The sequence below is a fragment of the Triturus cristatus genome, chromosome 5_2 (assembly GCF_964204655.1).
Source record: "Triturus cristatus chromosome 5_2, aTriCri1.1, whole genome shotgun sequence".
NCBI lineage: Eukaryota > Metazoa > Chordata > Amphibia > Caudata > Salamandridae > Triturus > Triturus cristatus.
In genome coordinates, this window is record NC_140588.1 from 512,686,887 (window position 1) to 512,703,033 (window position 16,147).

At 47.6% G+C, this 16,147-nt stretch overlaps 1 protein-coding gene across 4 annotated transcripts in view; it reads right to left on the reverse strand.

Annotated features, from left to right (window-relative positions):
• GOLGA4 (golgin A4) overlaps positions 1-16,147 on the reverse strand; it is an 840,043-nt gene that overhangs the window by 159,457 nt on the left and 664,439 nt on the right. For all 4 annotated transcript variants that reach the window (XM_085607536.1, XM_085607535.1, XM_085607534.1 and 1 more), the window contains 4 exons: positions 10,954-11,067; positions 3,715-3,735; positions 3,487-3,555; positions 3,327-3,402 (listed from right to left, as the gene is read on the reverse strand). In XM_085607536.1, the coding sequence (XP_085463662.1) occupies positions 3,327-3,402; positions 3,487-3,555; positions 3,715-3,735; positions 10,954-11,067 (280 nt within the window). The remainder of the gene's footprint in view (positions 1-3,326; positions 3,403-3,486; positions 3,556-3,714; positions 3,736-10,953; positions 11,068-16,147) is intronic.

Sequence of the window (16,147 nt, forward strand, 5' to 3'; positions counted from 1 at the left end):
GAGTTCTAGTTGGAATTTTAAGCAGCCTGCGTACAAAATTATTTTCAACTTACCCAAATTTGCTGTTACTGCAACATCCCCATACTTCAGCACCATAGAGGGCAGCTGATTGAGCCTTCGCTTTAAATACCTCGAGTGCTGGAGAAATTGCTTTAGACTCACTAGCACCATGCACTTTCAGAATAGGTAATGAATTTTGTTGGAGAACTAGTGTACTTTTGTCCAGCTGACCTTTCCAAGTCAAATTATTATCCAGCGTTAGACCCAAATAGCTGAAACGATCTACCTGTTCCAATTTGCGATTCTTTAAGAACAAATTGTTCCTATTATTATTTTTTGGGGGATTTATGACCATATATTTGGTCTTAGTTGGATTTATTTCTAATCCCTTCTCCTCGCAATATATTTGGAAAGTGTTCACCAAATTTTGTAAACCCCTTGGGGTCTGGGAAATAAGAATAGTATCATCAGCAAATAGTAAAGAACTTATTGTTTCTCCATCTAGTTTCGGGGAGTCGTGAACACAATTCTTTAGGAAGGTTGGAATGTCGTTAACAAACAACGAAAAAAGTGTAGGGGCAAGCACGCAGCCTTGGCGCACACCTCTATCTACGGGGATGGCTCTGGAAAGTTCACCATCCTTCCCCCATCTAATTTTAGCGTAATTCCCTGTATGTAACTTAATCAATTCATTAAGGGATTTTATCAGGGTCAGGGGCTTTACCCATTTTAACAGCCTGTAGTGCCAAGTTAGTTTCTACTAAGCTAAAATATAATGGGACAGTACCCGTATTTAAAATGGGTTCGTTGTCGTTGAGGGGCATGTCATCCTTATCGTTGAGGGACATGTCATCCTTACTAATAGAATAAAGTTTAGCGAAATGATCACACCAGGTGCTTTCGTCAAGGTAAACATCCTTAGAGGAATTACCCTTCTTATTTCCATTAGCAATTAAATTCCAGAATGTACTCGGATCGTGTTGTTTGGCCGCACACAATAGATCATCCCATAAATCAGAGTCCCATGTTTTTTTTGCTTGAGTCATAGTTTTATTGTAGAGCAATCTAGCATTTTTAATATCCAATTGGATCCTAGATTTTACAGCCATAATCAGCCTTGATTTTGCTGATCTACAATCTTGATTATACCATGGGTTTCCTGACTCTGGATGATCCTTTCCCCTTTTCCCATCTGTTTTGTATGTTTTACTCAGGAGGGGGGTTAAAGCGTCGATCAGCTTATAATGTAATTCAAGCACACCCTGTGAACCTAATAAGGGCGACTGGGATGCACCGATAATTTCATTGAATTTGTTATAAATATTGGTCAGTGCTTCTTTTTCCCCCCAGTATGTATGACCATTTTACGACACGCCTATTATTGGATATCTGTATTTCCCCAACTGGGGAGTTTAATAGACCCTCTTCATTCAGACTACGAGCAAATGGTAAAGGGTCTAGCCATAATTGAAGAGGGAAATGATCACTTTCCGTTCTGGGATCTATCTTAAAGTCAATTAATAAGCCCCATAAATTCCGAGAGGCCATTATAAAATCTAAGGTATCAAGCCTCTTGGGTTCACTATTTAGGGGAGCAGTGGGGAATGCACCATGATTTACACTGGAGATGGAAGCTTAGAACATCAAGCTCCCTGGGGTAGGGTGTTGCATGAGGAAATTGGGGCCCCCTGGGGTGGGGCAGTGGCAATAGGCAATCGTCCTGTTCACAGCAGGTTTTGGACCAAGTACCAAACAGGAAGTCTGTGAGGTCTTCATTAAATGGGAGAAGCAGTTCTGAGGGGGTCACGCCCGGCTGACGGACCTCTGTCAAGACTTTAGTCTTGACTGCCACTGAGGGCAGGACCACGGCCGCCGTTCTTAACACCATAGTAAAAGAGTCTCCCTCTCTATAGCTACGACAGAAAGAGACCATGCCAGTATCTGGAGAAGTGTGCAGTTCGCCAATTCTTCACACCAGTCCATGTTAGGGTCGAGGAGCTGGTATTCTTCAGGGTCAAGCTATCCCCTCCCAATCTTACCTGAGTCCCAGCACATAGGAACAGGGCTCGGGCTCTGGCCTGGAATGCATGGCTCCAGTAGGTGCCGGATGACGCCCCTCAGGCTCTGTTGGGATTCAGAATGGGGACGGCGCCGCCAGAGGTCTCCGGGAGCATCAGCATTGGGACCGCCGCCATGAAAGGTCAAGGTGGTACGACCTGCACCGTTCCGAATCCATCCTTGGATCCAAAGGGCCCGACTGGAGCCAGGGACTGAACCACGTCGGAGATCGAGGGTGGCCTCTCTCAAATACCAAAGGGCCCAAAGGCGTGCCATCAGAAACGGACAGCCCAAATATGAGGTGCATGGTCTTATAGAACTCATGAATTTCGGCAAAGGGTCGCTGAGGCTCCCTGAAACTCGGCGAGGCACAGAGATGGCCCAGGTGGAGGCTCAACCACGGAACCCAGCCTCAAATGATGAAGCTCCCTTGTATTGATGGATGACTTCATCAGACTGGGCGAAATTGAAGACCTCTTCGACTTTACTTTTCTTTTTCTTCTGGATCTTACCCGAAGACGATTTTGAATGCAATGAGGATCATGGGCTCCACGACCAATCCCAGCACCACTTTCTCAACCAGGATCGAGATCGTTGTGGCGTCAGAAGTGCAGAAATTAGCTTGAGGGAATGCTCCCTCCCTCCCTCAAAGCCTTGGGGTGCACGGAGAGGCAGTCGAAGCAGTTCTTCGCATCGTGGTCATGCTCAAGGCACCAGGAGGCAAAAAAAGTGCGGGTCAGTCATCTACATCTGTGGCCTTCCTAGTTGACTTCCTGCCACACCAGGAAAAGATCTCAAAAAAGACCTTCGACAAAAAGTTGAAAAGGGTCAGTCAAAAAATTACTGGGTGTAGCTCTCTCCGGATCTGCGCTGACTGGTACGGAAAGAAACTAACTGACGTTAGCGCGCTGGGTTGGCCCCCATATAGGCACTACGCATGCCACTTCCGGCACGGACGACGCCATGCGGAGTAAAACGACACTAGCAGCACACAGGGGTACAGCTCACAAACAAAATTCCGGATGCAGTCTGACACCTGGGGGTTAATTCTAAGGTAAGGAATCTCAACTTAGAAGTCACTACGGAGGAATATTTTCTTACTAGCTTTACACGCCAATAAAATGTAGTCAAAACTAAAATACAGAGCTGGAGAAGTAACTAATCAATAAGTGTTGGGAAACAAGACTTAGTAATATTGGAAACGTGTTAAAACATACGATCTATGCCTGTCTTACACTACAAGTAGAAGAAATGTAAAGGTGTCATACCTCTGTACGGCGTTCCGAGTGGTGTGACAAACACGTTCCTCTCATATTTTTTCAGCTGATCTGCTAGCGTGTGAATCTAAGAAAAAAAGGCAACTCATGAAACAAAGCATAGGAGAAGAGCCCATACACATTATTACTTTTATTTAAATAGCATTCATACCTGCTCCCTGAACTCCTGCTCCTTCAACTTAGCCTCATTAAGGAGTGTCGTTTTCTCGGACAGCTGTGTCTGCAAAAAAGACAAGTAAATGAGATGGGTCGATCGCCTTCATTTTACTATCAGATGTTGAAAATATGCGGCAAAGAAGCTTCCATTTAAATGTTGTGAAATGATATTTCATTTTCCACTTCTTTAGAGACGTGGTTATACAGCGAAACTGGTGCTTACCTGAAGATCGTCAGTTGTTATCTACAACAAAATAAAATAAAATATTTTAGTTCCTATACGTTACAAATCGATTTTCTTACTGCATGTCGCTAATCTTTCAACACACGTTTCTGAAAGGAAAAAAACAGTAATACTACAGGAGGATTACCCAAACATGGCCTACCAATGGGGATACGTCTTTACAGAATATACTTCCATTACATCATTTTCAAAATGCGGATACAATCTCCTGCTTTCATGAGACTACTCTATTAAACTGTGTTAATGTCACAGAGTCGATAGATCTATATGCACAGGAAACTTAAAAGTAAATGTCGAACTGTGTCATGAAAGTAACTCGGAATTATTCATCAATTACAATTGCAAATGTTTCTGGTACTACTTTGTAAGAATGTTAGCAAATAAGGAATATGCTACTTACCAGTATGCATCTGTTCTTGGCATGTAGAGCTGCAGATCTACACACTTTTGCATAGATCGCCATCTGGTGTTGGGCCCGGATGTTTGCAGTTTGTTTTTCCTCTTGGAAAGTCTTTGGAAGTCACGAGGTCGGTGACTCCTCCTTTGGATCGTATTGCGCATAGGCTTCGGCTCCATCCTCAGATTGTTTTTCGCCAGCAGGGAAAGATGGAGCGTAGTAACCACAGTGAAGAAACCCATGTGTGTTGTATCTAAATAAGATAGACTGGAACAGATACAGGTAGCCGGGGAGGCGGGTGGGCGAGTGTAGATCTGCAGCTCTACATGCCAAGAACAGATGCATACTGGTAAGTAGCATATTCCGTTCGAGGCATATGAGCTGCAGATTACACACTTTTGCATAGACTATATAGCAGTTCCCAACCTTAGCGGCGACCACCCGTATCTGTTGCAGTGGTTTGAAATAATGTTTTTAGTACAGCCTGGCCCACACTAGCTTGTTGCTTGGTTTGCACATCTACACAATAGTGTTTAGTCAAAGTGTGCGGTGTTGACCATGTAGCTGCTTTGCAGATATCATCTAGTGGGATGTTCCCTAGAAATGCCATGGAAGCCCATATCTTCCGTGTAGAATGGGCTTTAGGGGGAACGGAAAGCGTTAGTTTTGCTTTGTGGTAGCAAATCTGGATGCATTTTACAATCCACCTAGCTATCCCTGATTTTGAGATGGGGTTGCCCTTGTGTGGTGGAGAGAAAGAGACAAACAGTTGTTTGGTCTTTCGGAAAGGTTGTGTTCTCTGGATATAGTAAAGTAAGGCTCGTTTGACATCTAGCATGTGCAGAGCCCTTTCTGCAACGGTCTGAGGTTGCGAGAAAAATACTGGTAATTCTACAGATTGGTTTAGGTGAAAAGGGGAAATGACTTTTGGTAGGAATTTTGGGTTGGTACGGAGAACAACCTTGTTCTGGTGCATTTGAAGAAAAGGTTCTTGAATGGTAAGTGCTTGTATCTCACTGACCCTTCTAAGGGAAGTGATGGCTACAAGGAAAGCTGTTTTCCATGTGAGGAATTGCAGTTCGCATTTATGCAAAGGTTCGAAGGGAGGCCCCATCAGCCTTGTGAGAACGATATTCAAGTTCCACACAGGTGAGGGTGGTACTCTGGGGGGAATTATTCTTTTGAGGCCTTCCATGAAGGCTTTAATGGCAGTTACACTGAAAAGCGATAGGTGCTGCTTGTTTTGTAAGTGAGCTGCAATTGCTGCGAGGTGTAGCCGAATGGACGTATAGGCTAGATTACACCTTTGTAGGGGGAGTAAGTAGCATATGATGTGTTGTATAGACACGTCTAGAGAATTGATTGTGTTGTTATGGCAATAAACAACAAATCTTTTCCACTTGGCAGCGTAGCAGGCTCTAGTGGTGGGGCGTCTAGCTTCTCTGATGACATTCATACAGTCAGGGGGAAGGTTTAGGTACCCAAATGCTAGGATTTCAGGAGCCAGATCGCAAGGTTGAGCTGAGCTGGGTCCGGGTGCCTGATCTCTCCATGGTTCTGGGTTAGGAGGCATGGTGAGAGGTGTAGCTTTTGGTGTGGGACTACCGAGAGTTCCAGCACCGTGGTGTACCACGGTTGTCTGGCCCACGTCGGAGCTACTAGGATCAGTGTGAGGGAGTGGTGTTGTAGCTTTCGCACCACTAATGGAATGAGTGGGAGAGGCGGAAAAGCGTACGCAAATTTGCCTGGCCAGTTCATCCATATCGCATTTCCTTTGGACAATGAGTGTGGGTATCTGGCGGCGAAGCTTGGGCATTTTGTATTTTCGTGGGTGGCGAAGAGGTCTATCTGCGGATGCCCACACATTTGAAAGAACGGATGAAGAACCTGTGGGTGAAGTTCCCACTCGTGGATCTGTTGTGTTTGTCTGCTGAGCAGATCTGCCACGGTGTTTTGGACTCCTGGGACATGTTGAGCTAGGAGAAAGATTTTGTGGGGAATTGCCCATCTCCATATGCTCTGTGCTAATTGAGAGAGCTGTGGAGAGTGTGTGCCGCCTTGTTTTTGATTATAATACATGGCCGTCATGTTGTCTGTGCGAATGAGGACTGCCTTGCCTGAAATCTGTGTTTGAAAAGATTTCAGGGTTAGAAAGATTGCTAGTAACTCCAGATGGTTGATATGGAGTAACTTTTGTTGCGGCGTCCATGTGCCCTGCACTGTGAGGTGTAATAGATGAGCTCCCCAGCCGGAGAGCGATGCGTCCGTTGTTAGTATTATTTGGGGAACCGGGTCCAGGCACGGTGACCTTTGGAAAGGTTTGTGGTGTTCCACCACTGCAGAGAGCGATGGGTGCGACCGTCTACCAACACCAGATCTGTCAGATGCCCCTGGGCCTGGTTCCATTGGTGTGCTAAGCACTCTTGGAGTGGACGCATCTGGAGTCTTGCGTGGGGCACTATAAAAATGCAAGAGACCATCATCCCTATCAGTTGCATAAACACTCGTGCTGGAAGGGAGTGTTGAGGTATGAATTTTTGTCGCAAAGCCTGAATGCTTGCAATCCTGGCCGGATTGGGGTTGGCTATTGCTTTTGAGGTGTCTATGGTGGCACCGAGGTATTGTTTTATGTGGGATGGTGTTAGCTGGGACTTTTGGTGGTTCACCGTGAAGCCTAGTTGGTGAAGTAGTTGGATTGTGGTGGCGGTGTAGTGTACACATTGGTTGTATGAAGTAGCTTTTATCAGCCAATCGTCCAAGTATGGGAAGACGTGAATGTGCTGTCTTCTGAGGTGTGCCGCCACCACCGCTAGGCACTTGGTGAATACCCGTGGTGCTGTTGTGACTCCGAACGGGAGCACTTTGAATTGGTAGTGTTGTCCTTCCGCTACAAATCTGAGGTACTTTCTGTGAGCATGGTGTACTGGAATGTGGAAGTAAGCGTCTTTCAAGTTCAGTGTGGTGAGAAAGTCGTTCTGGTAGAGGTGCGGAAGTACCTGCTGAAGCGTTACCATGTGAAAATGGTCTGAGTGTATGTATGTGTTTAGGGGCCGGAGATCTAGAATAGGTCGTAGAGTCTCGTCCCTTTTTGGTATTAGAAAATATAGGGAGTAGACCCCCAAATTTTGTTGATTGACAGGAACGTGTTCTATTGCCTGTTTTTGTAGGAGGGAGATTACCTCCTGCTTTAGCAATGTCGAATGTTCCAGTGACATTGGGCGTTGCCTGGGTGGAATGTTTGGGGGGGTAGATGTTAATTCCAGGCAGTATCCTGACCAAATTATTTAGGTCACCCATTTGTCTGAGGTGATGGTCTCCCAGACATGAAGGAAATTTGTTAGTCTGCTCCCGACCGGAGTGGAATGGTCTGGGGGGAGCGGGGGAAGTCATTGGGTAGTAGGTGTGGCAGAACGGGCGTTGTTTGTTTTGCCTCTGCTCTTGTTGTTGTTACCCCTGTAGCCGCCTCTTTGGTAACCTTTTGTAAAGGTGGTCTGAGTAGGGGACTTGTACGATGTGGACGCTGTGTCTGAGGAGTAGCCTCTGGATGCACTCCGAAAGGATGATCGTCGAAAGGAGCGTCTGGGCGGGTGAGACTGTAAGGCCCCCATGGATTTTTCGGTATCCGTGTCCTTTTTCATCTTTTCTAAGGCCTCATCCACCTTTGGCCCGAATAGATGTTCCTGGTCAAAGGGATGGTTAAGGATGGAGGCTTGTACTTCTGGTTTAAACCCAGATACCCTTAACCAAGCATGATGACGGAGAAGGACGCTGGTGTTAATGGCCCTGGAGGCTGTGTCTGCTGCATCTAGGGCACAATGTATAGAGGTGTTTGTGATTGTTTTACCCTCTTGAATTAACTTGTTGGCTTTACTTTTATATTTTTCAGGGAGATGTTGCATTATGCTCGCTAATTCGTCATAATGAGCCCTGTCATATCTGGCCAGCAGTGCCTGAGTGTTTGCTATACGCCATATGTTGGCGGCCTGGGATGCTGTGCGTTTGCCTGAAGCATCTAGCAGTTTTGACTCCTTGTCAGGTGGTGGTGCATCACCTGACGCTTGTGAGGTTTGCCCTTTTACGTGCCGCAGATACCACTAAGGAATCTAGTGGCGCTGGTCCTCTGATGTCAGAGGGATCCGGTTTGTACTTCTTTTCGATACATAGGTTAAGGACCCTGGCTATAACTGGGTCTTTAAAAACTTCTGCCGCATGCTTTACCACCCCTTTGAGCATGGGCAGTATGGAGGTGGACCTATGTGTAGTATTGAATGTGTCTAGGAGGAACTCTTCCTCCACAGGGTCACTATGCATGTACACCCCATGATGATGTGCTGCTCTTTGCAGAAGATGGTTAAACCCTAATGAATCTTCTGGTGGAGATGGTCTAGAAGGGTAATGTCGTCTTGTGGGACGTTGGGGATATCTGGTATATGGTAATCGTCCCATGGATCTGGAGATCCAGTAGGGGTGGGGTCTTGTGGTACATCCGCTGTATCATAATATGGGTCCCCATGATCATCAACGTCTGGAGACGGAGTAGGAGAACGATGAGGTGGGGGTGGAGAGGGCGGAGGTGGTGGAGGGGGAAGGGAAGGTATTCTGAACGGAGAGGTAGCAGAGTCCTTCCTCTTTGGAGGTAGAGGCGGAGCAGGCTTCTCCAAATGTCTCTTTTTAGTAGAGTGTCAAATGTCCAGTTTTTGGATCCTTGGTGAGAGTTTTTTGGAAGGGATCCGGTGTAAATAGCTCTGGTGAGGTAATTTGGTCCGTTGGCGCCGAAGGCATCGGGCCGATGATTTTTTAGGTTTTTCCGTGCCGGTTTGATGTTTAGAACCCGACATGGGACCCTCCGGTCTCTTGGTCGGCGCCGAGATGGGCTTCGGCTTGGAAGTGTCGGTGGTCTTGTCTGGTCTGGTCAGCACCGAAGATGGCGTCAGTGCCGAATGGCTGGGTTTCAAACCCAAGGGCTTCGGTGCGGAGCTCGGTGTCGAGGTGGAGGCCGTCTTCTTTTTCGGTGCCGAAGTGTGTTTCTCGGCACCGCTGGCAGGCTGGCTCGAGCCCGAGCCGCCTGAAGGCTTACTTGGCTTCTTCACCGGGCCCGAAGGTGGGGTGTGTGAAGCAGTGTCTCTGGTCTTGCCTAGGCCCGGAGGCGAAGGCGTGACCGAAGCCTTTTTGGGTGTCGGCGCAGGTGTGGGAGGGGGTAGATTGGTACTCACGACCCTCTGCGCCGGAGTGACGTCCTCCACATCTGACTCATCGGCCTCGGAAGCGCTGACGAGGTCCTCTTCGGTATGATGATGTTCCGGATCGTCGATGTCGTCTCCGAAGATGTCGACTGGAATGGACGTCGAGAAGTGTGCCATGTTCCTTCTGGCTCTTCGGTCCCGAATAGTCTTTTTGGATCGGAAAGACTTACAGGCCGGACAGTCTCGAGCCTCGTGTTCTGGGGAAATTTGGACCCACATCGAGGGCACTTTTTAAATGGAGTTCTTTCCATGAGCCGGGACTGGAGCCTGGGTAGGCCCGAAGGCCACCGTCGACAACTGGAACCGAAGGTTTGTGTCGAAGAGAAGGCGCGTTGATTGAAGAGATCGTGATCGAAAACAATACAGCGATTGGGGTGAGGATTGCACGTCGATCTGGAAGCTGTTCGGAACCGGAGCGCGAAGATCACATCCGAGCCCGATGGCGGAAAAAAACAATCTGAGGATGGAGCCGAAGCCCATGCGCAATACGATCCAAAGGAGGAGTCACCGACCTCGTGACTTCCGAAGACTTTCCAAGAGGAAAAACAAACTGCAAACATCCGGGCCCAACACCAGATGGCAATCTATGCAAAAGTGTGTAATCTGCAGCTCATATGCCTCGAACACATATACTACATTTTACCATCTTTCACTACTAAATTGTTGGTGGGGGAAGGGATATGTACAAAATGTTGCGAGATGCCAGGACCTCAGGATCAGAAGCTAGATAAGTGTAAGGGGGTTAACACCCTGAATGGTCGGTACTCTGGTCCTACCTTCTTATTTCATTGTGAATATTTGATTCACGTTTAGTTGATAAGTCAAGGCATACAGCTAGAAACAGACCCATCAACCTCTCTCAACACCTCTAGCACTGGGATCTAGCCTCGTGGACCTGGCCTACAGGATGCAGATCCACAGATAGCTCGCTTAGTTTGCTTTCTTGGAGGGGTGAACACTATGGTGTTCCTTCACTTTCTCTTCTTGCTCTTTTTGGCACCATTCTTCTTCCACAAAAGGGATAGGAAAATCAAGTCTTTGCTGCTCAGCAGCATTTTGAGAATTACTGTTCCATGCTGAGGATAAAACACCTTCCTATGATGCACACCCTTGTAACACAACGAACATATCTAAAGAGATTGTAAATAGGATTCAATGGCAACTGAAACTTTATTTTGTAGTGCGCATCATACTCCATAGACAAGTACTCAATTTAATTTTGAACAGCATTCTCTTCCCACCAGACTCAACTATGAAGTTACAGCTTCTGGCAAAGTAACACGGTAAATTACTCAGCAGTGTTAGTGGAGTTGGGAGCAGAACACATCAATGCAACAAACCTACTTTGTTCTATTACTCAGAACACAAGGGAAGCTTACAAGTGATACCCACCAGACAGGAAAACACTGCTTTGGTGATCAACAATTAGACAGTCTTAAAGAAAATGCATGGCTTTCTAGAAGGCCTTCAACAGGTCCTTCATTACATCTCTAGCTAAACACGTGTTAACTACAGGGAGATAAACATGAACATCTATTCATTTATACAAAGCAAAAACAAGCTGAGGTGCCAGCTCACCCCTTCAATGCTGTTTTTCTCTTGTTGGGCCACTTTTTGGGCGTATTTAGTCTGCAGTTCTTCCAGCTGCGCCTGCAGTTCAGCCACCTTGGCTGTCATTTCTTCCTCTCGAGCCTGAAATAGGAGATTATTGAATGACATTCGCAAATTAACAAAAACCTTCAGTGCATGACACAGCCAATGCGTGTTCATTTCACTAGTTAGCAAGGTAGACAATGGTTCATAAAATAATTTATTATTTGGAAGTCGTAGTAAAAACTACTAGTCTAAGTAAAAAAAACTGGATTTCGAAGCCTCTTTCCATTAGTCATAATATGTGGTGCCTAATGCCAAAAATGAAGACACTCTTGCATCAAATCACTGGCCCTCTCAAAAAAGAACATTACTTGGCTGGCGTTCCCGAAGAGAAACAACCCATCCCGGAAGCAGGCTACTGTGGGTTGAGATGTTGTGTCATTTCATAGAATAGACTAGAACCAGGACGGTTAGAGCCCCGACGCATACCGAGGATGCAATGTTACCCACCTGACTGGTGACAGGAGATATTGTGATTTCAATTTTGAGTTAAGATGAGGGATGGATTAGAAAGCAAAACAGCCTTGGTAGAAATGTTCCAACTAGCCCCACACAGGAGGTCACAACTAGAATGGAGCAGTGTGTGCGCTTAATAATTACATCAACCAAACAGGAAGTGAGGGGTCATCAGTTAAACAGGATGTTAAAGGTATTACCTCCCAGTCTAACACGTGCATCAACAAATACCAGGCGCCAACAGTAAATGGAACGAGTGGAGCGATGAGTGGAGTCATTATTTTTAGTTATTCAGGTCGCTTGCATTATACCTTACTGTTTGGCAGGTATAAAGTAACTTTTCTGTTAATCTGTAACGCAATGGCACAACGAACAACAAGGTCATCAAATCAAAACACCTCGACCTCACAAAGAAATCCATTTGGAGCCCACCGTGGTCTTCGGTGAGGACCAAGGTGGGGAGAGATCCACTGATGAAGCAAAACACCGAAGTGGGTGAGAGTTGCCATTCTTTTTAGGGAAAAACCAACCCATCAAAAAAAAACACAAAATAAAAAAAAAAACATTCCACTCATTAAACTGCATTGGACTCGCTCTATTTATATTGGCGTCCAGGTGTTTGGATGATGTACAGACTTTTTATGGTTGGCCATGAAGTCTATCACGCACTGAAAATGAACTCATTGGGCTGTAGCTTAAAGGGAAAATGGTACGTCTGGCCCAACCTCCGGCCCGTCATCTTTGCAAAGGCACGTAAACCCTACTTTCATTCAAGGGAAAAATTGATAATACAACTTTATAATGATAACTGTGTTTTTATACTGCTTGCTTTAACACACTGTGGACTTGCTTTGACGTTGTGAAGGAAATGTGTAGCCATTATCATATCTCCTGGTACTCATTTTTAAAAATTGGAAAGATGAAAGGCTGAGTTTTCTTCACCTGCATAGGCACAGTAGTATGCACAATTCCACAAAAAGTGCACTAACTTGAAAGCCTGGAATTTGGTGTGCCTGGGGCAACATGGGCGCTAGGATCCCCAATGCCCTGAAGAGCGAGAGCTAGTCATCCTGAATCCAGTGCTTAATTTTTGAGGTGTTTGCCGATGCTCAGCCCCGGGACTTGTTTATTTATGATAGCAAGCCTTCCACATGGTGGTGCTATTTATTTTTAAACAAATTACATCTTCAGAGTGTCTAACAATTCAATATATATTAAAAATAAATAAATATCAGCACACTGAAGCCATGCTTGCAGCTTTGATGGACATGAAATAGCCCAAACTGTCAAATTTGTAGGAGTGTAATGGCTAGTAGGTAACATTCTTACCAGCAATTGGAGGCACTGACAAAGACAGTGGGAGGTGCAACCTGTTGCGGCCTACTGAGAAATATCTTGGGCTCTGGCAGATATTTTATGACAAATTAAGCACTGACGAGATCCTTATTTGATCCTCACGCCTGTATCGTGACCTGTTGCACTGCACCAGGAACAAGCCCATTACCAACAGAGAAGGTTGGAGAACCACCCTGAGGACTCAGACCAGGTTGGGGTCCTCAAGAACAGAACCCCCATTCCGTACTGTTGCTGTAGACCAGCCCCGTGCCTCTTTTCTGGTCTATGTGACTGGATGTGACTCTTATGGTTTTTGCCATTCTGCTCCATTCGGGGAAACCCTGGACTTTTTGGAAGCATATTCCTGAGGTTTGGTTATGTGCGGATAAGAAGGTCAGTGCTGCGGACGGAACCTGAAGGAGTTAACAGGATTCAGCGGAATACACAGTGAGCAGCTCGTGGCTGGCCTTCTTTCTGCCTTCACGTGAATCAGACCAAATCACTTTGCAGGCTAGCAGCAGTAAAGTGGGCCAATTTTCTAAGATAGGGGAGGAACGAAAGAGGGAATCAAGGGTGACAGCGGCATCAGCCTTCCAGCAATTGTTGTCTCCTTCCTGAATCAGCTGGACTGGTTATGACTACTTGAGTTTGTGCATCTAGTATAATGGGGTAACCCAGTGCCCCTCAGAACCTGGGTGTACAAGAATGTGGAAAGTGATGGTTCTGTCGGGTACAGAACTGATTCTAGGTTTACTGAATAATAACAATTAGAAAACAGTACTCAAACTTTTCAGTAATAATCATCGAAAATGTAAGAGAATAAGGACAAACAACACCAAAAAATTGAGTAAATCTGAAGTTGTATTGAGGGATAATTCAATATATTATTTTACATTTTATGGTGTTCAGATAACATTAGAAGGCTGTCACAGTTCATGAACATATAAGTTGTTCAAACAGCGCAAGTGATATGGTGAAAAAAGTGTGAAAAAAGTGCTAAGTGCGAACAGGATATATACAGTGCTGTACGTATGGTTAAAGACTGATCATTCGGGGCGTGGCCAACCGCCGACCTCAATGGCCGCACTTTAGAGAAGCTCCGGGGAGAGACACGGAATCCCTAAAGCATCCGATCACCCATCCGAACATTTATTGTGCCTCAGAGACACCAACTTCAAGCGGCACGCTGGAAGCATTTATTGCGTCACTTTAGATCCGGCAAAGGCGCATCGCGCGCCGAAGAAAGAGCACAGCGAAGTGCGGCCTGACGGACCGTTGGCAGCCGGGGAGTGGCGTAGGCCGCGCACGCCCGGAAGTGCCTGTACTCGGCGGCGGAGGATACGGCGAGTGCCCGAGCTGCTGACGGGCGCTGCAGGAAGATCGCGGCCCGCGCTGGTACGTGCTCCCGGTGAGTGTCCCTGTGCTCCCCTGACCCCCACCCCATTGGGGGCCACCACAAGACGCTAACGGTACAGGTGCGCGCATCAGGCCTCGAGGCCCGCACGGGAAGCGGAGGTAGGGGGCGGAGTGCGGACTCGAACCCAGCTGATGCCGGCACGATACAACTGAGCAGCGGAGCTCTGATTTGTGCACTCTGGGAGCCACCAGTGCGAGAGAGGTCTGAAGGGCCATATCAGGAACGCTGAATGTCTGAATACCAATTAACGCTGCTTGATTAAAGACTATAGCAGGGCCATGGAAGGCTGAGAGGGAGACAAGTAAAGGTGGCTGGAGCTCCCCCTGCCTCAAAGGAGTGATTGAAGATTAATCAGGCCTTAAAGCCCAGACTGACAGGGAGTGCGGTGAGGGTGCGGGCGTCACCTCCCCCAGCGAATTTAACGGCTGACGCGCAGAGCGGCTGTTGGGGGGTAAAGCAGGACAAGGTGGTGTGGTGCCCCTGGAGCCGCAAAGCAACGTTCCTGGTCAGGTTTGAGCATCAAAGTGCCCCAACTACACAGGGTCAGCGGCGCAGCGGGAAAACCGACAGGCCGCGCGTGGAGTGCGCTCCTGCGGCTGGTGGCGGCGACTACCAGTTGGAGCTGCGACCCGGTGGCAGAGATGGGGGGCAGTGGCCCACGCACGAACTCGCAAGCCAAACTGGACAAGTACGCCTATAATAAGACTGCTCCTGTGGAGCCTGAACGCAGGGACACCCTTCAAAAAGACTCCGAGCCGCCAGGGGCAACAAAAGTGACGCTAGAAGATATCATGGAGGCCCTTACCAGGGTGCAATCAACGGTGGGCACCATCTCCATGAATGTTTTCTTCCTGAGAGCAGACTTCCAGAAAATGACCGCCAGGGTCACTGAGGTGGAGCAACTTACGAAATCGCTGTTGCGTGACACTGCCGCTTTACTCAGTAGGGTCACCCATTTAGAAGCAGAAAATCGGGACCTGGCAGAGAAGTTGGACGATCAGGAAGGGCGGTCACGACGGAACAATATACGAATCAGGCATTCCAGAGAGCGACGGGCATCCGGCCATGGATCTCTATGTCGAGGAGCTCATAAAAGCCAAACTCCAGCCCCGAGGGATTTCGCATTTCTTCTCTGTGGAAAGAGCACACAGGGTGCAAGCCCAAACCCGGAGCCCCCTCCAGGCCGGTCCTGGCCCGCATTTTCAATCATCGCGACAGAGATGTAATACTCCAAACGGCGAGGGTGGCCCCCCACTGCGAGTTCAGAACGCGGTGGTTTCCTTTTTTCCGGCCTACACGGCAGCTGTGTCGAAACGCCGCAGGAGCTTCCTTGAAGTACTCCATGCTGTTCCCGGCAAAACTGCGCGTGGTAGCGGATGGAAAAAAGTGGTTCTTTGAATCACCAGAAGAGGCCCATGACTGGCTTGAAGGAAGGCGAAGAGCGGAGGGATACCGACGGGCAGAGAAACAACAGCGTCGCCCTGGGGTCGCCAACGGCTCCTTGGAACATAGCCCAGGACGTGAGGAGGCAGATGCACACCGGACTGAAGGAGAAGAGGGATGAGAAGCAGCGGCGTCACCAGATCAAGAGACGCTATGCTAGGGCACGGCTAACACGATCTGGCCATAAGTATGAGGGGACTTGAATTAAAGGCTGTGATGCACACGATGTACTCACCCCCCCCCCGCTCGGAGAGGCTTGACTTTGGGCCAGAGTGGTGGACCCGGCCAATGACACGTGGCAAACTCAGACTACTAGATTGTCTCTGAGGAGGGGATAGACTGCGGTATCCCACGGACTTCTCTTCCCCCCACACGCAAGTACTGTTACAGGGGTTGAAGCACTCTGCTATGTTGGGGTGGCGGATAGTTGGGGATCCGTCTGGCAGGGAGGCAGGGAGGGGGGGTAAG